Below are 23,677 nucleotides of genomic sequence, written 5' to 3'. Positions count from 1 at the left end.
GCACCCTTTCACATTATCATTTTGTAATTATATAAAAGTATATAAGAATCAATTATTATATAAAAAATTAATCTTATTCATTACAGAAAAATTAAGCTTAATACGTATCCTCTGAAATATAAAAGATTAATCTGTGAAAGCTGTTGTGAAAACTACTGTAAACGCTGAGATATAAGATGAGGGGTATTTTTGGAATGAAAAATATGATTTGCTTAAAAAGGTAAAAACTAAGAATTCTTACCAAAAAAGGTTTACGCGACAAACTGGCTACTTATTTTAATTAATTTCCCCTATTTCGATAACAAACTTGCATTAATACATTATTTTTCCCCATCCTCTTTCACTTTTACCCTCTTTTTGTTGGTTGTCCTAGCCGACCTTCACCACTACCACCAAACTGTTATCCCCATACCCCCAACTAGTCATCTGACACTCTCAAATATGCAAACCACTCTATTTCTCACACCAAATCGTTAAAAACCTCAATATTAGTAACAAACAAGCCTCTCCTCTTCCTAAATCATTCAAAAAAAATGACACAAGAATGTTATTCCTCTTTTGAATCAACCCCAAATCACTTGAATCCTCAATATCAAGTGGCTATTGTCAAGGCCTCTCTTGCTCACAATTTAGCCATGGTTTTTGCCATAGTAATCTTCAGCTTTGTCCACTTCTTTTGCTTCACTTTGTTAACCTAACTCCTTAGTCTTGTCTTTCTTGACAACCTCTGCATCACTATCATCATCATTTTCAACATCAGAATGATGTTTCAATCTCACTTAAAAGAGGGCGAACAACTACCCCATTCACTTGTTGAGCATTGAGCAATTGACGAATTTATTCTTTTGTGTGTTGAACAATCATTTGGTGGCAATGGTGAAAATGATAAATTCTAAACAAAAATTAACGGTTAGGATTTTTAACAATTATGAATTATAAATTTTCAAACTTGTAAAAATATCAAACTGTCATGTTTAAAATATCAAAATTAAATATTAAAAAGGTTATTCTTTTTTTTTTTTCAGAAGTTTTGGATGGAAAGATAACTATTTTATCTTCATAGAGTTAATTTTTTTAAAAGAGTTAAGTTTTGAGTAAGAAAATATAATCTATACATTTAGTGATAAAAAGTGTTTATGAGACAAAAATTGGAGGAAATGAATTTGAAAACTAAAATGAATGGGGGCTAAATTTTCGTTTGATTCGATTAGAGGTATTTTACCCCACCACTCTATATACTTAAATTATTAGTTAGATAGATGCATGACAATATTAATATTTTGTTATAAATATAATTGAAATAATTTGTGATTCCATATTAAAAAATTGGAGAACACATGTAATTGAAATTTTATGATAACGGGAGAGAAGAAATGGAAGCAGAAAATTTGCAGTAAGAGGGTGAGTGCCTTGTATTAAACGAGAGAAGGGTGTGTAACAAATGTGGGGAGTGAGAGAGTATTTATACAAAATTTCCACCGCACATGCTCTAAGATATTTCAATTTTCCATTCTTAGCCTAAATTTAATGTTATCCTATACTATATTTAATGTATTCACACGGTGAAAATACACCATATGCACACACACTCATGCACGCACATAGTACTTTTCTTTAAATTTTTACCACCTATAAATAATTACATTAACTTTGTTAAAGAAAAATTTAGCGGAATAAAAATTAAAGTAAATGAACGTAATCATTTAATACTTTGTAAAGTAGGATTTGACGTATTTAAACTGTCTTATTAAAAACCTAATTAGGAAAATTCAGTAAAACAAAACCTAATCAAGAAAATAAGAATGCAATACACATTTTGTCCAATGTGTTATTGTTCCACATATTCGGTTTGTAATCTTTCATGGATATGATGTCAAAAGAAAATAGTGACCCTAGATCTATCATGCTAAGACGTTTCACTTCCTTTTTTTAGTTACTTCTCCAAGGTTCATGAATTTCAAATGGAAGATCGTGTGAAGAGCCCATTCAGCATAGTTTTCTCCATTCGATCATAGAAAAATGCATTAAAGTTTTACGAGATTTGACATATTCACCAACTGCAAGTTGATGACAATAACAAAAATTAGTGATATAATAAAGAAAAATTGTGTCAAAACTTCATAGTCATGTTTGTTTCATATTCGCAAAACTTCATGTTTTGCAATTAATATTTAGAATATTAGAATCTTAGTTATAATTATATTTAAGACTTCGAGTCCATATTTTTCATAATTTTGTAAACTTCAGATTGTAAATGAGATACAATTATAATTTGTATTTACAAATATGAAACAGTTATAAAAATAACAAAACCACAATTTGTTTTTCACAAACAAGAAAATATATATAATAAAAAGAAGATAGAATCAAAATTTGTTGATAATTCAGATCCTGTCAGTCTAGTAAATTTTGATATTTCAAACTTTCTTATAAAGTAAAAATGTAAGTCACTTGATAGTAGCAAGAACCCCCAAGATATTCAGAAATAACGTCCATTTCAATCTCTTATTTTGAAGTTAAGAAATCATTCAATTATGTCAAATTCCTTATAAATCCTAATTTAGTTAGATATGTAGATATTGGTTATCTTTATGACTCTCACAAGGTCTACTCAAAAACGGGATATGTTTTCACTTATAATGACACAATAAGATCATGACGTTCCACCAAACAAACTTTGGTTGTAACGTATTCAAATCATTCAGAGATTCTAATTTTTCATGAAACAAGCCAAGAATGTATATAGTTATAATCTGTCATCTGTCGCATCATGCAGTTTTCTTTCTACAACAGATACTTTTTCTATATTATATAAAAATAATACAATATATATTGTCCAAATTAAAAATAGATACAGTAAAATAGACAAAACGAAATGTATCTCACCAAAATTTTTTTATATTTATAAGCTCCAATAAAGCTAAAAGATTCACATCAAACAAATACAATTTAATAAAAATCTTATAGACTTATTCATCAAAACACTATAAAAGTCAATATTTAAAAAATTATTATATAATTTCGGTATGTGACAACTTAACAAATAGTTAATTTAATCATACTATAAAGAGATAAAACATTCATCAAGGAAAATAATAATATATTGGATAAAACATGCTCTGTACTTTTTTTAATTCTTAAAGTAAAGCAATAAATGTTTTATCTCTGATGTAGTAAATTGCTACACCAGCATGAAATGTTCTCCTTCAATTTTCAATCTTTAGCCAAACTCCTATTCCATCCTTAACCAAAATTTAATGATATACTATATTTAATATGTTCACTTGGTGGAAAGGGACAGTATATATAACATATTTAAGTTTAAAGGGCAAAAGATTTATTATCATGCAAGGTTTAGTATATTTCAAATATTTATTTGTTTATTTAATTTTATATTAGTATGAAGGTAAAAATATTATCTTAATTTTTAAAATTAGTATATTCAAAATTTAAAATATTATATTTACACTTTTTTAAAAAAATAATTTTTTTTTCCTGAAGAAATGTTTTTTGATAAATTATTTTAGCATTTTGTCAATCCAACCACTGACAAGCTCTTTCCCTCTCCTATGATTTTTCAGTGCAAAAATCACCTGCCGTCTAATCAGAATGGTTAAACGATATCACATGTGTCGGTCGATCATTGATCAACGGGGTGATACCGCACGCCAAATCGCATACGACAACTGAACAATTAAAAAGAAATTCGTACACTCTTTTGTATATCAATAAAACTATATTTATCTATTTTGGGTACATAAATATATACACATTTATATATGTCATCATGTGATTGGATGATTTTGAATTAAGAATGAAACAATAACCAATCATATGATGACATATATGAGTGTGTATATATTTGTGTACCCAAAATAGATACACATAGTATTGCTCTTTGTATATTGGCAACCGAATAAATGGAAGTCAAGTCATCACATACGACATCCATCTCTCAATATATTCAAACAACCAATAAAAATATTTATGTCGTGTCATCACTTACGATATACATACCATACAAATTCCACACTTTGCGCAGATACTTTCAACAAATGGAAGACTTTCCCTTCTCAGCCTACTTCATTTTACCGACTTGGGATAAAATATTTTTTTCCCAATAGATTGTCGGTTTCGCCAACTGAAAAGCCATCTTTAACCCTTTCAAAGTCTTTTGAGCACCTCTTTCTTCATTCTTCAATTTCTGTCAGCGTTGAGATATTGAAATTTTTGGATCATAGCAAAAGACTTCAAATTTTATAAATTGACGCTAGAATTGTCAAGAACCCTCCAAATTTGATCTTGAATTTGAACCCCTTTTTTTTTTAAATAATTTGTTTCTTCTCCTTATTTTCCACACCCAGCCTGTAAGCCCACATCATTAATAAAATTCTATAGACTAAATGCATTTTTCTACCCCTAATCGGTATAAATAATGCATTTTTCAATCAGTGTGATTGCTATGCATTGACCACGTGGGATCATCAGTTCCTTCAAACAATGCTATTAAATATGTCATAAAACTACTAACTACAGTTGCATATAGGGCTGGATTCGAGTCGAGCCGAGCCGAGCCGAGCTCGATTCGCAGCCAGCTCGGGCTCGGCTCGACTTTTTAATGGCCAGCTCGAGCTCGACTCGAGCCGAATTCGGCTCGGCTCGAGTTCGGCTCGTTTTCAGCTCGGCTCGGTAACGGCTCGGTTCGGCTAGTTTTTTATATCAAAACGACACCGTTTTATATATATATATGGATCAAAACGACGTCGTTTTGTATACAAAAATTTTTAAAAAAATATACCGAGCCAGCTCGGGCTCGGCTCGAGCTCGATCGAGCCGAGCTGAGTCTGGCTCGTTTTAGGTTCGAACTGAGCCGAGCTCGAGAGCCCTAGTTGCATAGCATGCCAACGAGGAGGAAAAAGATTATTCAATTCAAATATTTAGTTCGTTGTCATGGGCCACCAAAATTTGAAGGGTTTGTTTGAGCTTCCGTTTTAGAATACTCTCTAAGTCGTTTTCGACTATCTTCTACAGAGAGGATTGTCAAGAATTTAAGTAACTATACAAATTTGATTTTTAGTAATAGGTTAGAGTGCAACTACAGAAGAAACATTTTGATTGTCTTCTACAACTTGATCGGTTATATGCTCATAAGAGAATTATTAGAAAATGACTTTTGCCAACGATTTTGACAAAATAGGAGTGCGATTTAAACCTAGCTAAAAAAAGCTTTTCGGAGGCCCTATTAACGTCAAATTATTAATGTGAAAATTTACACCAACAAAACATATACAAAATTTTGATATGCAATTCAGCACAAAATACAGTGAAAACAAAAAATTTTTAAAGTTGTTTAGTCTATTACTCTAAAATTTTCATATACCATTATTGAATTCACGTAAATTTGACAAAGTAATTATAAATTATTGTCTTAAGTCTCTATACAGTCTTTTGTATATATGACAACAAGAAAAGATAATTAAATAATTACATAATTAGATATGTCTAAATCTTAATACATTGAATTTAGACACCTAAATAATAACAGTTGATTATGTCATCTTATTAAAATATTATCTTATAATAATAGGAAAGGGATATGAAAGGTTCCCCTTGTTTTTAGATAAAGTGTTTTCTACCAGCAACTTGGGTTATACATGTGCAAATAGGCGTTACGTCTAGTTACTAATGGTGGAGCAAATAGACCCTTGTACTTTTGACTAACTCGAAACCTGATCAAGCTGTCACTGGCTGCGACACCAAGCCTAATTAAATCACTTATTTTTAAAAAAAGGAAAAAGGTTGGTTCAACTCGGTTTCCACTATGCAGAAACCGTGACGTCAGCTTAACTCATCAGGATGATCTCACTTTCATTAAGTCACCTCCAGGATTTAGGAGCTCTATAAATCGACAGCACTTCTTCAACAAAGTCCGCAATGTTTTTTCTTTCCTTGCACATAATCCAGTTTCCCACTATTGCGTTGGCTCTATGATGGAGATAGGTAATCTTGAAGACTTCTCTCTTCAGGAACCATCAAGAGTCCCTCAGGAGCCTCACCCTCTTCAAATCATCAGGATTGAATCAACCGGGTCCATGAGACAGTCCACCGTTACACCATACATAGAGGGCAGTTTTGCCGATGATAATTTAGGCAATACCCAGGTGGAATACTTGTTTCCACAAGAAGCTTGGCTTCCCATCACAGAATCCAGAAATGGCAACGTTTTTTCTGTTGTGGTTCATTTACTCTCCTCAGGTATCGGATTTCAAGCCCTTGTACTTCCTGTTGCATTCGCCACGCTTGGATGGTTAGTATTTTGCCTATTTACCCTTAAATTTTCAATATCATATCGCCATGCTTGAATAAGCTTAATATTCTTGTTTTTGTTTTATTGTTTAAAGGTCATGGGGGACCATATCTTTGTCCCTGGCATTTGCCTGGCAACTTTACACAACATGGCTTCTTGTTCAGCTTGCCGAATCAGTACCGGGACCTCGCTACAGTAGATATCTCTTGCTTGCAATATATGCCTTTGGTTAGTAATTACATACCTACAAATTAGAAAAGTCCTCAATGAGCATCTTTAGTATGAATTCTATGTATAATATCTTATGATACACAATATAATATATATAGAAAACTATATGTATAATAGAAAATATTAAATTAATACGATATATATATATAATATATATAAAAAAACTATATATATAATAAAAAATATCAAATTAATACGATATATATATATATATATATATATATATATATATATATATATATATATATATATATATATATATATATATATATATACACTTTATGATACGTTATATATTATCAATACAAATCGTTATACATTTTAAAAAAACAATGATATAGTATGAATATACATGAAAAATTATAAATTTTTGAAAATATTTATAATATTTTTTAGAATAATGATATATTAAAAATTTATTATTTTATTTTTTAAAAGGCACGAAATAAATAACATAATATAAAATTTTGACTTTTTGATACACCATAAAATGTCAACCACGTGTTTCTGCATTTTTAAAGGCAACTCTTATTTTATTGACTTCCAGGTCCAAAGTTAGGGAAGCTTCTTGCTTTATTTCCGGTGATGTACCTGTCCGGAGGATCGTGTGTGATGCTGATTATCACAGCTGGTGAGAACGTGAAGACTATATACAAATATGTGTGTGATGGCGGAGCCACTTGTGAAGGCAACTCCCCGAGTGGTTTCACGTGGTTCTTGATCTTCACTTGCATGGCTATTATTGTAGCCCAATTTCCTAACTTGAATTCGATAACCAAGATCTCGGTGATCGGTGCAGTCACGGCGCTTGTTTACTGTACTCTGTTATGGATCCTGCCGATCACCAAGGGCAGGCCGAGTGCAGTCTCTTACGGCCATGCAGAGAGGGGGAAATCAGATATGGCTAAGTTTAGTAATATCTTCAATGCCATTGGGATAATTGTGCTCGCATTTAGAGGTCACAATCTTGTGCTTGAGATACAGGTAAGAATGTTGAATTTTCTCTTCTCTCCTAACTTAATTTAAAATGCAGTCAAAATCCAATTCAAATTTGGACTAACGTATCTGGACACAATTTGAACTTACAGGGAACGTTACCTTCTGACCAAAAGCAAAAATCGTCAAAGCCAATGTGGAGAGGAGTAACGATTTCATATCTGATAATAGCATCGTGTTTATTTCCTCTTGCTATAGCTGGATTTTGGGCCTATGGAAACAAGGTAAAGCATATCATGGTACATGAACGAGTAAAAATAACATTTTTTCATGCAAGGTTTGGTTTAAGACATTTTCCATCTCATATGATATAAATAATATTTTTTTCATCAAAAATCAAATTTTATTGAAAAACTAACAATATAAGAATAAAATAATAATTTTTTCATGTATTAATTTAAAAAAAGTAAAAAGAAAACAATATTTTTCTACCGTATATAAATATTTTAAATATAACAATTTAATCGTTAAAAAGGTTTGGAAACTCACAAATTAATCTATAAATTTTTTTTAAACCCTCTTATATTTTGAAACTACATATAACCTCAATAATTATAATATAATATTTAAACTCATAATTTACAATTCCTTAAAGATGGTAGATTGATATTTCAAAAACTTTGCAGGAACCCCAAACTTTTTAAAATTTCAATAACTCTTTAAAATTTTCAAAATGGCTTCCTGTATTTTCAAAAATTAAAATTTATCTCATGATATTTCACTATCATATTTCACCCTATTTATAGGAAGAGAGGAATAAATGATGAGAATAATTCGAAATGAAAATATTTCACTTGTTAATATTGTTATTTCATTAACAGAGTTTAATTTTGGGTGAAAAAGTGCTTTTATGTATGATTTTTGGTGAAAAGTGTTATCCATGCTTACTAGGGATGGAAAAGTTGTTTAAGGCCAAACCTTGGGTGGGAAATGAGAATTGCTCTATATGAATATATATACTTGTTATTTTCAAATAAGAGAAGCGTAACTCACTGAAACTCTGCATTGTTTTGTTTCAGGTTCCAACAAATGGAGGGTTATTAACTGCATTTTTGCAAGTTCATGGACCTAAAACACCAAAATACGTGATGGTCATAATCTACCTTCTAGCTCTTTTAAACAACCTAACTTCATTTCAAATCTACGCTATGCCAGTTTTCGACAACCTGGAGTTTAGGTACATCATGTGGAAGAAGAAACGGTGTACATGGCAGGTTCGGACTGGTTTAAGGCTCTTCTTCGGAGGGTTGGCCTTCTTCATAGCAGTGGCATTTCCATTCCTAGGAAGCTTGGCAGCTCTAATTGGAGGAATTACATTGCCTTTGACATATGTTTATCCATGTTTCATGTACATTTCCATCAAAAAACCCCGCCCGACTGGCGCAATGTGGTGGTTGAACTTCTGTCTTGGTTGTTTAGGCTCAATTTTGAGTGCTATGTTAGTTGTTGCTGCCCTCTGGAACTTGGCTACCAAAGGCTTAAATGCCAATTTCTTTAGGCCTTAATTTTGTGTACACAGACAGACACCTAGAATTTCAGTACATAATAAGTATTAACTGATATAATTATATAAAAAATAACAATAAAACTATGTGTATCTATTTTGGATATACAAATATATACACATTTATATGTGTCATCATGTGATTGGATGATTTTAAATTAAAAATAAAATAATAAACAATCATATGATGACACATATGAGTGTGTATACATTTATATATCCAAAATAGATACATATAGTAATGCTCAAAAAATAATTTAACATTAATAAGAAATACAATGACTTGAATTCCTAAACCATTTGGCCTTTTTCTCATTGATTCAGACGCTTGAACTGGCAGCAAGCTTTAAAGTTCTTTTGAACAATTATGATTCCGGTACGCTCCAATGGATAAATGAGTTCATGGGGTCCTGTTTACTTTTGTGAGTGAAAGCAAAGTAGTTATCTCTTTAGGAATAGTTTTTCTTCAGCGTATGCAAAAATGAAAGAAAAGAAATTAAGATTTAATCTTCAATATAAATCTTGCCCACATTAACATATCAAGGATGAGAAATTCCAAAATCCTATTAAAACAAGACTATGACGAGATAATTAATCAATTCTACTTTAGTTTTACCTCAAATTCAAAATCACATACGTAATAATTGAAAAACTCAAACTTTCAACTATAACCCAAATTCTATTAATTTTTTTTATTAGAAATAAAAGTAAAATAATCATTTTACTGTTTATATTAAAAAAATATAAAATTTGTTATTTTTTCCCTCCTAGGTTTTAGAACTAACAATTTAACCCTTGTCTAAAGTTTTCAAACTTTGTAAAGTAACATTTTCACCATTAAACCTAAAGTTTTCATATTTTTTAAACTGCACCACCTCCCAAAACTTTCAAAAATAACAATTTCACCCCCACTCTTCAACTTCAACTTTTGGCATCTCTTCCAACATCCTCTCTAGCTTCCTCTTTCTCCTGAGCCGATGGTAAAGATGGTGAAATGAAGAGATCTTACGCTACGATGAAAAGATTGAGATCTCTTTGTCGCACAATGGTGCAACAAAGAGATCTTCATCTCTTCATCGTACCACTTGTACTATCGACTCAAGAGAATGAGGAGGTTAGAGAGGACACTGGAAGGGATGCTAAAAGTTGAAGTTGAAGAGTAGAGGTAAAACTATTGTTTTTGAAAGTTCTAGGGGGCAGTTGCAGTTTAAAAAATATGGGGGTGAAAATGTTATTTTTTAAAGTTTAAAAACTTTAGGCACATGTAAAATTGTTAATTTCTAAAACCTAGAAGGAAAAAGTAACAAATTTTATATTTTTTAATACAAATGATAAAATGACTATTTTACCCTAAATTTTAATAGAAGTTAGGTCATGAGTGGGAGTTTGAGTTTTTTAACTGCCATAGATGTGATTTTGAATTTGAGCTAAAACTTGGATGGGAAATAGACTTTTGCCCTTTATGAAATAAGAAAGTAATCTGATTCCTTTAGAGCTTAAATACCAGTAGTTTGATCATGAGGCATTCTTACTTAAAACAAATGCGCCATCTCCTCTGTTCTGCAATAATCCATCCAACATTTGGAAACATAGTTTACAAACTGTAAAATGAAATCTGCCAATATGAAAATGCGAACCACTTCAAAATACAATAAATTAGGAAAGGAAGAGACATGACACTACGCAGTTATCATTCAAAGAATATCACTGTGTTCTGAATTGCAATAATGCATCCAACATTTTGCAACAAAGGTTAAGTAAGTCCAATCCATCCAGAAAGCTCATTCTGATGATAGGATGTTTACAAATGTTAGATACAGTGACCCGAATTTAACAAGTGACATTCCAAATGAACAATTGGGAGCTTCAATATCAAAATAGGTATTTCAGTGAGGTGAACAAACATTGTTATTCATTGCCTATTCTAGGTGGTGGCATTCCCAATCTTGGAACAAGCTAACATGCTTCGTAAAAAATGAGACCGAGGTTATCCTACTAGTTCATTGCTCTAGAAGCTCATTGGTTGTTCTAGTTCAGAACTGAGTCTACTTGTATTATTATTTATTGTGACAGTCAAATTACAATTCACTTAACCAAAGATTAGATGTGTTATGAGAAAGCCATGCATATAGATGTTAAGTATAATTTTGTATGGGATGTATATTCTAAGGTTGATATTTTCGTCAAGAAGATTATTGCAAATAATACAGCTGACATGCTGACTAAGCTTTTGTCTATTAGCAAGTTCAAGCAATGCTTAAACTCGGTTGGTATATGGAGGGGTTTTTACAAAAGAGATGGAGAATTATGTTGAAGAACAAAATTAATTAAGTTCTTGTTTGCAAATGTATGTAAATGTAAAGATTGTTCGATTTCAGGATCATTTATTCTAGATGAAGAATCGAGAGTTCTAGTATCAAAATGGACATTCCGATAAAGTAAATAAGTATTCTAGTTGTAATAAATCAAAATAATATTGTTTTACTGGTTGTTTATTAGTCATTCTAAAAGCTCTTTGATTGTTTCAATCTAAAATGAGCTTGTTTCAGTATAGAATAAACTGTTTTAATCAAAATAAGTGTTCCATCTAATGGAATAGCCGCTTTATTACAGATATAAATTTGTGTTATTCAAAAATTTTATAAGTTTTGAGAGAGATCCTTATTTGAAAGCCTGGAGTTTTGAATTATACAATTGATATTCAAAAGGATTAAACGCAAGTACAGAAAATTTCGTTATCCTCTACCCTTCGTTTTTTCATGTCTGGATTTCCACACAAATTTTGCTGTTTTTCCTCTTCTTGTCGACGTAATCAAATGCAAACCCACTTCAGAGTCCCACACAACCCCACCCACAAACCAACACACACACCGCCGCCCCCGCGACCCCGTGCCCCGGATGCACCACAACCCCCCCCCCCCCCCCCCCCCCCCCCCCCCCCCCCCCCCCTCAGAGCCTCATAAGAATTTGCACAGCAACACAAATCTCAAGGCAATAGCAAAAATCACTCCAAGTCCCAAAATCATACAAACGAGTCATCTTCAGTACAGAATGTTGATTTCAATCTCAAACGAGGAGAGAGCGAGGCCAAAAGCCCGGGTAAGCGCAACATAAAAACGTGGGCTCCGGCTACTATTCACATCTTCATCACATACAGGCCCGGGTTAAGAGCTTCACTTTAACGCAACAGCCACGTAAGAGGACTTCTTCATTTCCATTTCTTATAGAGCATGCTATTTTCTTGTAACTTTGCAACATTCAGTGTTTTGTTTAAATTCAGTTTTCTGAGAAATTCAATCTTTCAATTGTTGCAGGACATGGGGAATCATATGTTTGTCACTAGCATCGCATGGCAACTCTACACCATTTGGCTTCTTGTTCAACTAGTTGAATCAATTGCAGGAATTCCTTCTGCAGATACCTCCACCTGGGAGTATCGGCCCTTGGTTAGTCAGTAGTTATCTCACCTTTTTCCCCATTAATTTGTTTCTATTCTGAATTAAGCTGTATATTAATGGGGCACGATGTATTCCAGTACCAAAACTGGGAAAAGTGCTTGGTATATTTCCTGTGATGTACCTATCAGGAGGATCTTGCGCCATGCTGATTATCACAGGAGGTGGGAACATGAAGCTGTTTTTCAGGACCATTTGCAATGGTGGGGCTGCTAGTGATGAAGCCAAGCCATGGACTGGCACTGCCTTGTTCTTGTTGTTCACTTGCTCGGCGATTGGTGTGGCTCTGTCGCCAAACTCGAATTCATTGGCCAATGTCTCAATGATTGGGGCGATCACAGCCGTTGAATACTGTTCACTGATCCGGGGTCTGTCTGTCAGCAAGGGTAGACCCGAGCCCAATGGAGAATCTGAAGAGATGGGAAAATCAGATATGGCTAAGTTTGGGAATATTTTGAATGCCATTGGTATAATTGTGCTCGCATTTCGAGGTCATAATCTTCTGCTGGAAATACAGGGAAAAACATCTGTTCAAATTGTCGTTCCTATGTTCAAAAGAAAGTTTTTAGAATCACAATGATAGTGTTTGGCTTCTGTTAGGATTGGGACACTTGTCCCCAATCCAATGGCTCAATCCTTTTATAAATATATGTTTGAGTTTTAAAAGAGGGAAGGGAAGAAAATATTAGGGTTTGGGTTTGAGGGCAGCCACCTTTGGCTGATTTAGGGAGGTCTCCGGCGCCTCGAATGGCCGGAAAATGGGAGATCTCCGGCGTCTCGAATGACCGGAAAATGGGAGGTCCCGAACTCCTCGAAGTGTTCGGTTTATCTTGTAATATTTTTAGTTATGAAATATTTTAGTTATTATGTATTTTGTGTTTTGATTAAATAAATGCTGGGTTCCTAACAGCTTCAAACAATTATATTTTCCCCCAGTGAACGTGCAGGCTACATTGCCTTCTAGCAGAAAGGAGCCATCCTGCAAACTGATGTGGAAAGGGGTAATAATTTCAAATCTAATAATAGCACTGTGCTTATTTCCACTAGCCAAAGCTGGATTTTGGGTTTATGGAAACAAGGTAATGAAACATTACAAACATGACATCAGCTATTGTTACCATTTTTAACAAAATAACAATGTGCCCAATGTAGTATCCAGGTACCAGCACATGGAGGGATGTTGAGTGCATTTTTGCAAATGCATGGCCATAACACCTCAAAATATTTGGTGGGCACAATCTACCTGCTGGTGGTGATAAATAGCCTTAGTTCATTTCCAATATATGCAATGCCGGTGTTCGACAACTTGGTGTCCAATTATACAGTCAAGAAGAAGAAGAAGCAGTGTCCACGGCAGGTTCGAACAGGTTTAAGGCTTTTCTTTGGAGTTGTTGTGTTCTTGGTAGCACTGGCATTTCCATTCCTGGGAAGCTTGGCAACTCTAATAGGAGGAATCACATTGCCTTTAACGTTTATTTATCCATGTTCATGTACATTTCCATCAAAAAAACCCCGCCCAAATGGTGCTATTTGGTGGGTTAATTTAGTACTTGATTGCATAGGATCGGGCTTAAATGCCAACTTCTTTAGGCCTTAATGATAAATATTTGTTAAAAGAGATTTGAACTTTTCACGTTTGATTAGGCAGTTTGTAGTAATTTGTGATTAGGCGGTTGGTAATAATTTTTGCATCTTCAAGACTTGAACTTCCCACGCTTGCAGACACTTGGCATTTCTTGATTAGTGTGGACCGACCGCACCGGCCTTCTGAGTTTTCTTCTTCAATTACATTGCAAGGCCGGCAAGAGAGCCAGTACAAGCCTCTGAAGATGAATTCTCGTACACTTCAATTACGTTGTCATATTTTCTGTTGGACATTTCTTTCAACCCTCGTGCAGAACACATTCACCAACAAACCTTCATTCATTTTTAATCTTTCATGTAATATTGAATCATCCACCACCCAATAAATTGCTTCCACGGCTTCTGCTATAAAGACCAAACTCTTCTCATGGTGAAACTCACAAAAGAATTTCTATTAGCTATTGTTATTTGTTCACTTTACTGTTTAGTTGTATTTTGCTTCACAACATGGCTGATCACGTACACCCCAAGGAAATGACACAAAGGGTTGTGGATTGTTTGATTTCTTTAAGAAGAAAGATGCTGAGAAATCTTAAGAAGACGTGACCATAGCGGCAGATGCTGTTCAAGTTAAGGAAAAAGATGAAAAGCCTGCTCCAATGGAAACACTCCGACGATCTTGCAGCGACTTTAGCTCTCATTATCTTCCTATTGCAATGATAAACTATTGTTATAAGCAACATCGGTGTTTTGCTGTCGAATCTTTTTACTCACAAAGCAGAATTCCTGAGAACTTGCGGTCAAGCGAAGAAGAAAATGAAAATGGGGAGAAAACGAAAAAGGAGGGATTGAAGGATAAGATAAAGGAGTGCTCTAGCGAAAGAGAAGAAACAGAGAACAAAGACTCTTCCATTCCAGAGGAGAAATGCGATGAGAAAGCAAATGCAGAAGCAACCCATCCAGACGATAAAAAAGGCTTTCTAGAGAAAATCAAAGAAAAACTTCCTGGTCAGCACAAGAGCAGCAAAGAGGGCATCGCTCCCGCCTGTTACGCACATGAGCCTTGTGCGAAATTATAGAGCATATCAAAGAGAAGCTACCTGGTTCCCATGCCAATGAAGAGAAGCACAAGGAAAATTAAAATAAAGTGCTACAAGGTTATTCTTAGTTCGTTTTCCCCGTCAAGTATTCAAGTCCTGTGTAAGTTCTGCATCAGTTGAATGTTCCTTCTACTGAACACAACTAGAAAATTTACATTATAAATGAAATGCAAAAAAGAAAAAAAATCTCCTCCAAATCCTACAATTGGAATCTTGATTATGAACCATCTAGAGATACAATTAGTTTATGTGAGCACAAATTTTCAACAAGAAAAATAAGTCATCAAGAAGCTCTGATGAAAATCATCAATCATAAATACATGAATCAGTCAAGTTTTGGGGCTTGCCAAGTTTGTTGCCTTTTAATGTGACAGAGCATCGAATGTGGCTATGAAACTTAGATTTCACCAGTCTTCCCAAAATGTACGCCCTTGATCTCACCAAAAATGTCAAGTTCAGGGGAACTTCAACTCTCTCGAGGTGCTCTCTGGAATTAGCAAGGACTGAAACCCCACCATAGAGTGGCACTTGATGTCCTTTCACCACTGTCACCACCTTCCTCTGACTCTTCCTTGATTCAGTAAACTTCTTCATCTATATCATTATTGATAAACAAATCAATTAAATTAAGAAAACCACCCACTACACATGAACCAGTCAAAAACCAATAAATTACAGTGGTAGAATCTTAAAAAATGTATGATGTTTCCCGATAGAGATGCTTACCAGAAAATACTACAACATTCATGACTTCGAAAACAACTAATACAAAGAAACAAATTTTGAAACATGTATCAACCTTACAACAAACCATTTAAGTTTAAAGCTTAATAAATCCCTCTTGAAAAGAGAAAACACGGGATCATTATCTATCATTGCGTTAAGTCCTAGACTAAAAGAAAAGTTGTGTTAGACAACATCGAACCCAGAAGATTTGAAAATTTACTCTCATAGATCTCATGGAATCTCATTACTTGACTACTTGAGCTAACTCTTTGGGCAACCCAAAACCGTTATCACTGCAAGAAACAAAGCATGTGGGGAAATATGTTGGATCACATCAATGATTCTGACTCTACAAAGTATCGGAACACGATGAAGTCATGCTCTGAAGAAGGGTAGATTGCTTGAAGCCAAAGAGGTAAAAAGGGAGTGAATACAAGAAGAGTGGACCCAATTATGTTTCCCAATAATAGACTGGCATCATGTTTTTCTGCAAATTTTGCAGTCTTTCACAGGCACTCGGATAGAGATACCTAATGCCATTCGAATAAAGACACCCAATACTATTCAAACTTGACCCTCATCTCTCAATGCTGCTAAAAAAGTCTACGAAACTTTCAGACGCAAAGTTGTTTGGCCACAGGACTTTTTCCCACACATGATATGCTGCATTCACAAATGCTCACCTTTTAATTTAAAAAGTTTCATTTACCCAAACCGCAACCTCTTGAATTTTTTTTTTTTATACTCTAAAAACTAATTATTTTATTCTTAAATTAAATTTTAAAAATTAATATTTTCCCCTTAAGATTTAGTTTTAAAACTCCGATGTCATCATTGATAGTCTCTTCCTCTAACAATCTTTCTCCTCTCACCCAGACTTCTAACCAACATTAATTGAAGCTATAAAGATGAAGAGTTTTATTAGAAAGACAAAACTCTTCGTCTTTGTCTCTTTGTCTTCTCATTAAAAATTCAAATAAGAGGAAAGAGATTATCTAAATAAGAGGAAGTGTCAAAAAGAAGAGATCGCTGATGATGATATTGGAGTTTAAAAATCAAACTTTAAGAAAAAAATAATATTTTTTTAAATTTGATAAAAAAATAATAATTAATTTTTAGAATTGAAGATGAGAAAAATATAAAATTTATATTTATTTTTAATATTATATATAAAATAATATTTTTATTTTTAAATTAATAGACATAATCATATATAAGTGGATAAGTAAAATTTTTAAAGTAAAATGATAAAAACTTATAAATACACTATACTTTGGATTGGAATAATTCCTTTGGCCTTTTCATTATTAAATAAAGAGCCATCTCGGACTAACCCTGTAGAGACCATGTTAACCTTACACTCAAATGGCCGTAAGGATTTTCAGATTAAGGATGTGACTGTGGATTTACCTGCCCGGCGGCCAGTTTGAGACGGAAATAGTGAAGCTCCAGAGGGGTAGAAGTGACGTGGACGGCAAAGAATGTTGCCGGGTTTCTGTATAAGATCTTGACCGTTGAATTTAGAGACAGCATATCTGTTGGCACCCCTGATTCATCATTACCTGCTTGTACATAAAAATTCTCGAATACGATGTTCTGCAACCACGCCACATAAAAAGACCCATATAAGCGCACATTTTTATATTATCTTTAATAAATCTTATTAATTTAATCAACAAAATGCTAAAAATAAGGGATTTAAACTTCCAGAACAGCCTCTAATTGGTTAATGTTTCGGTTCTCGATGAGACTCTGAACTGAGTCACTGGCTTAACTCGGTAAAAAACCGAGTCCAGAGCGATAGAGCCAGTAACCCAAAAGAAAGTATTGGAGTAAATTCAACTGAAACGCATCAAAAAGTGTGCCAAAAAAGTAAGACAGAGTCGTCATAACGGGTCAACTCAGTGAAAAAAGAAACCAACGGTAAAAAGCATGTACCTTGACGATGATTTTAGGCCTGTAAGCCTTGCTGGCACCCCACAAGATCAAGCAAAACACGGTGAACATGAAAACGAAGAACAAACCAACACAAACGTACAATCTTAATTTACCAACAGACCCTCCGTTGCGACCGTACGTTTCGTCATCGTCGTCGTCATCCTGATGGAGCTGGACGTGTTTCCAAGTGGAGAAGTTTCTGGGGTTCTTCAAGGAGGCAGAGAACCGCGAGGTGGAGGACTCACGAGAGTGGTGGATGGGCGAGCAGTGGTAGTAATGGTGGGCGGGAGAGCCGGCAGGGCTGGAGCCGTAGGACATCTTCTCGACGTCATGGTTGGAGGGACTCTGGACGTAGTATATGGGCCTCCGTGGAGACTTCGGCAGCCATGAAGCGTCAATGCTGGTACCGTCTGAGTCAGTCTTTGCATGCATTGTGAATGGGGTTGGGGGCTTAAGCTTTTGGTTATGGAGGTTTTTGGCTTGTGATTAAACAGAAACGCAAAGAAGAATTTAGTAAGAAATGTCTCGGCTGATGGATGTTACGTCTGTTGACATTTAAAAAGTAAAGATTATTAATTAATTAAAATTTGATTTCTGATTTATTTAAAATTTATATATTGGAAATTAGATTCAAATTTAACAAAAAGAAATTGTTAATATCTAAATATTTAAATAATAATAATAATAAAAGGACAAAGTTTCATCATTCTAAGCACTTTTTCCTTGCCATTTCTGCCTACCTATGACTACCTTCTTTCATCGCAGATGAATTTTTGTATTTTACTATTAAATAACATATTTTCACGGTTTTAATTTAAAAATTATGTATTTTTATTCGTTTATTAAATTTATTTAAAAATATATTAAATCTTTTTATAAAGTGATTGAAAAGACAAAAAAAAAAAAAAAAAGAACTCTTATACTGAATTACAGTTTTTTCTGTAAGTTTTAGGCCAAATAAATATTCATGATATAAAGTTTAAGGTAAACTTAATTTTTTATCTATTAATTATTAAAAATTTAAATATTTATTTGTCTATTAAATTTTATTATTATTATTAATAGTAATATTGTTATTTATTAAAATAATTAAAATTTTATTATATTTCTCTCTTAAATTTAAAAATTAACAATTTTCTTCATCTAAAGTTTAAAAAATTAATATTTTCCTTTAAAGTTTATGTTTTACTTCTCTAGTAACAACTTTGTCAACCGATAACATCATCACTCACTACCGCAACAAAACATTGTCGCTCAGGAGCACAACAAAGTGTCGTTGCTCGAGAGCTCAACAGCTTTCAGAATCAAAGCGTCATCCCTCGAGAGCGCAACGAAGTGCCATCGCTTGAGAGTGCAACAAAGATTCGTCTTTAGATGGAGATGCTAATCCCAAGCGTCTCCCGATCTTCGTTTGGCTTCTCTTAGTCTTTGTTTTGCATCTCCAGATCTTTATCGTTGTTGCACTTTGTCGATCATCATCGTCGCGTTTTTGTTCATTTGGAATCATTAGTTGTCAACTAGAGAAGAGAATGGGTGGGAAGTTTGGCTATTGGCCGACGAAGTTGTCACCAAAGAAGGAAACAAAAACTTTAGGGAAAAATTTTTATTTTTTAAACTTTAGGTGAAAAAAAATTTGTTAGATTTTTTAACTTAAAAGGAAAATGTGGCAAATTTTTAGTTTTTTAAATATTTTAATAAATAACAATTTTATCTCTTATAGTAACTATGAAATTTAACAAAAAAGTAAGTATTTAAATTTTCGATAATTAACAAATAAAAAATTAAGTTTGCATTAAACCTTGGGTGGGAAATAGTCATTTGGCCAAAGGACTGTTTGATAATTGAGATATACCTAGTGCTGCAGCAGGTACTTTAAAACCAAGTATTAGTTACTGTAATCACGTTTATTTAATAATATAACATTTAATTTCATTGCATTGTCTTCTATTTTGAGTAATTTTATTGCTCTAAATCACAGGGTTGCAAGTTCTTTTTCCTGTGTTTTTCCTTGTCTTGGAGGCAACATCAGTAGTGACATTGGATGTATATGGGAAAAGCAAAAATGATTTTCTTCTTCCTTCATTTCTCTTGTTAGCCTTTGGTTTTATTATAACCATATACGCTTGTACCAAGAAAAGAACCACTGCAGCATATAAACAAAAAACTGAGAGGGATGTTGGTGGTTTTCTCTGCTCATCCAATCTTTGGCAGCCTGGTCTGCTTGGCTAGGATGCTTTTACGTGTGGGTTGTTTGTTTTAGGCTGCGGCTTTGAGCAGATTGTTTTCCCGGTTATGTTGTGTGCTGGGTGTTGTAATTTTTAGAATTGGGATAAACGTGTTTTTGCAAAGTGTTTATGCTTTCTTGCACTCTATCTAGCACAACGGATAGGCAGTATCACAAAATGTGCTAGAGGTGCTTTATGGGGTTTATGAGATGTATATGGGGCAGTTTGCCTGCATTCTTTTGATGTGTATATTCATGTGAGAGATTAGATCTTTGTTTTTTATCTTTGATCAATATGCATATTTACTTACCATAAAAAAGAGTTGAGAGGGAACTTGCGTGGGTGGGTGGAGGCTGTCTTCTTATTTTTTTTATAAAATTCTAATCATATGAAGTCAGTGTAATTCTCAATAAGAGATGAAAAGGTTATAATGGTAGGGATGGCAACAGATAGGGCAAAGTCGAATACCTTATTCCCTATCTCAATCTCTATAGAAAATATTAATTTTTATTCCCAACTCATTCTCATTATGGGAATAAAAATAATTTTTTGTCACCTAATTACAGAGAAAAACCTCCTCCTATTTCTGTACCTGTAAAGAATAATATTATATTCATACTCTCTAAATATAACATAAATATATTAAACAATAAATTAACTAAAATTAAAATCAATCCATCATTTCAAACGTTACAAATAATATATATTAACTACCTTAATATGCACAATAAAAATATGGATAAATATGAAAAATTTAAATAATCTAAAGTTATAAAAATATATTAGTATTTTAAGTAAAAATATTAATATAAAATAATAGAGATAGAAATAAAGATAGAGCGAGGAGAGGACATATATATGCTCGTTTCTGACTATCTCATTTTTAGCAGAAAATATTCTTTTTATTAGAATCAAAAAAAGTTTAAAAATCTTAAATTTAAATCAAAATTGTTAGTGGAGTATGAACAAAAGGACAAAGAAAAGTATTTTAGATTAAATAGTAATTTAATTATGTTATTAGGGTGTAAATTATATTAATTTTATCATAATAGATTTCTCATTATAAAAATTAAATGTCAAGTGGTGGAAAAATAACTTTTGTAATTTAGAAGGTAGTAATATGTGATTTCATAAAACCTTGGGCCTGACACAGGATGCGGCGTTTGCTATATAACAAGCATAATATGCCTGCACCCAAAATGGTGAAAAATTACCAGCGCTTAGATCCAGTGAGCCCAAGCCCATTTATCTCACTTAATGGGACCCCACCATCAACCTGATTATTAATTTTTTATTGTTACTCTCACCATATTCGAACTCCTTGAACAAATCAGGATCTACATTCTCCTCAGGCTCCCACGTGGCCTCATCGCTATCCGTCCATCTAACCAAATACTCACTCATTCTTTACATCTTCAGCCACAGCGTACTCCAAATCCAAACAAGCTTCATAATCCCTCACTAAGTCCTCCCTCCCCCAATCAACCCGGCGTTGACCCACTCCTTATCTCTACCGTCCTTCTATTTGACCAAATACTAAACCCGATTACCATTCCCTCTATTCTCCATTATCTCCTGGATCTCCATGTACTCGAACACTCCCTCCCCTACATTCATAATCACATTGCAACCCTCAATCTTCTCTCAAAGGAATGGTTACCCTCTTGTGCAACACAATGTCTGTTTAGCCAAATCTAACATATAGAATATATTTCAAATATATTATTTTTATTATAATATATTTAAATATATTATTTTCTATATTAGAATATATCATAAATATATAATTTTCTAAATTAATAAATACGATTTATCTTTTAACATTATTGTATACTGATTATATTGATTTATATTTTCTTATATCGGATATATAATAAATATAAACTCATATACTATTCAGATAACTGAATATACTAGAAATACAATTTGTTCAGATTTTAACATAGTATTAGAGCTGAGCATCTTGTCAATATTTTAGTTAGACTTGCTCACATTTTCACCTTCACATAGTTAGACTTGTTCACACTTTCGCTTTTACAAATATGAAAAGTGAAAAGATGAGTTTATCAATTTGATCCACTCGCATCTTTGCTTTTATTTATATGGAAACTGAAAAAATAAGCTTATCATACTCACCCATGGCTTCACTTGTGTAAAAAGTGGAAAGATAAGTATATCAGACTCACTCACGTCTTCACCTATATGAAAAGTGAAAATATGTGTTTATCAGACAAGCGTATGCCTTTACCAAAGTGGAAAGTGAAAAGATAAATTTGCAAACTTAATTAAACACATTTTTTGCTTACTTGAGTTTGAGGGGGTGTTAGAATATATTTCAAATATATTATTTTTGTCAAAATATATTTGAATAGATTTTTTTTCTACATTAAACTAAATCTTAAATACATAATTCCTAGATTAACAAATATTCTAAATATATATTTTCCCTTTAAACATTATTGTATATTTATTTGTATTTCTTTATATAAGATATATGATATGTATAAATTTATGTATTATTCAGATAATTGAATACACTAGAAATACAATTTGTTCATATTTTAACACTAACAACATCAAACTTCTATCATCTTCCATGTCACCAACAACTCCAAGGTCCAATAACAGTTTGACAACTCTCGACTTCACATGGCCAACCGTCATATGAATCATAGTCAAGTCACCATTGTTATCATGAGAATTCAAATTAGTTTTAACTTTTGTTAAAATCGTAACGCACCCCTCAGAGCCAAGTTAGGAGATGAAAAGAATAGCAACATGATTGTCTTTATCACTGATGTCAATGGTTTGTTCGTCATCTACTTTATTGTCGTTTCGTCAACTTTCTTAGCCGCTAGAAAGCATAGAAATGCACCCCATGGTGCATTTTTGCGTTTTCAAAACATTTCAAAAACTGAAATGCCTAAAACTAATTTAAAACACTTCAGGGGTATTTTAAAAAGTTCAAAACAAGTTTTAGGTAAAGAAACATTTTTCTTTGTATAAAATATTTTAAAATTGATTTTGAAATTCTACTTTGCTTAAATTTTGAATCCTAACTCTCAGACTGGTTTCTCCTCTCCTCTCTGACATTTGAACCTCCTCTCCTCTCTAACGTCTTAAAACTCATCTCTGATGTTTCAAAATCATTTGTATATGTGACTTGTCCAATTATCGATGAACATTCACAAAATCATCTTCATCAGACCAATCAGCAATGCATAGACAACAATAACTCCTCTCCTCTCTAGCGCCTCAAACTTTTGGTGAATCCAAGTATCAATCATATCTTATCAGTTGTAACTCTTAAGTTATAATCGTAACTTGTAACTCATATTGGGCAGTCAAAGTATGTGAAATGGGGGGCTGGACACTTTATCTTTTGCCTATAGAAATCTTATTTGTTTTGATGGACTAACTTAAAAAACACGTATGTTAGCTCAGAAAATGGCTTATAGTGGACTGGCACGACCCACTTGATGAGCCTTAATACGACAGAACAGGCCACATCAAATTAAACAGGTTTCAACTTGTTACTAGACTTAGGTCTGTTTAACCTATTTTCAAAAATAGACAAATTTATAACTAAGCCGAAAAATCAATATTATTAT

At 33.2% G+C, this 23,677-nt stretch overlaps 2 protein-coding genes and 1 pseudogene across 2 annotated transcripts; 2 read left to right on the top strand and 1 right to left on the bottom strand.

Moving 5' to 3' along the window:
• Positions 1–5,959: 5,959 nt before the first annotated feature.
• Positions 5,960–9,094, top strand: LOC123214975 (lysine histidine transporter-like 7). The gene is made up of 5 exons (XM_044635000.1): positions 5,960–6,307; positions 6,402–6,535; positions 7,086–7,522; positions 7,627–7,758; positions 8,554–9,094. The coding sequence occupies exons 1-5, from the start codon at positions 5,988–5,990 to the stop codon at positions 9,037–9,039; spliced, it is 1,509 nt and encodes a 502-aa protein (XP_044490935.1). The 5' UTR covers positions 5,960–5,987; the 3' UTR covers positions 9,040–9,094.
• A 2,365-nt stretch (positions 9,095–11,459) lies between these two features.
• LOC123214306 lies at positions 11,460–14,134 on the top strand (annotated as a pseudogene).
• Positions 14,135–15,365: 1,231 nt separating this feature from the next.
• On the bottom strand, positions 15,366–18,380 carry LOC123213007. The gene is made up of 3 exons (XM_044632316.1): positions 17,842–18,380; positions 17,314–17,499; positions 15,366–15,771 (listed from the first exon to the last, which is right to left on the bottom strand). Exons 1-3 carry the CDS (start codon positions 18,271–18,273, stop codon positions 15,484–15,486), a joined length of 906 nt encoding a protein of 301 aa, XP_044488251.1. The 5' UTR covers positions 18,274–18,380; the 3' UTR covers positions 15,366–15,483.
• Positions 18,381–23,677: the final 5,297 nt, after the last annotated feature.

This window comes from Mangifera indica, chromosome 4, assembly GCF_011075055.1.
Source record: "Mangifera indica cultivar Alphonso chromosome 4, CATAS_Mindica_2.1, whole genome shotgun sequence".
Lineage (NCBI taxonomy): Eukaryota > Viridiplantae > Streptophyta > Magnoliopsida > Sapindales > Anacardiaceae > Mangifera > Mangifera indica.
This window is presented reverse-complemented; position numbering and strand designations above follow the sequence as displayed.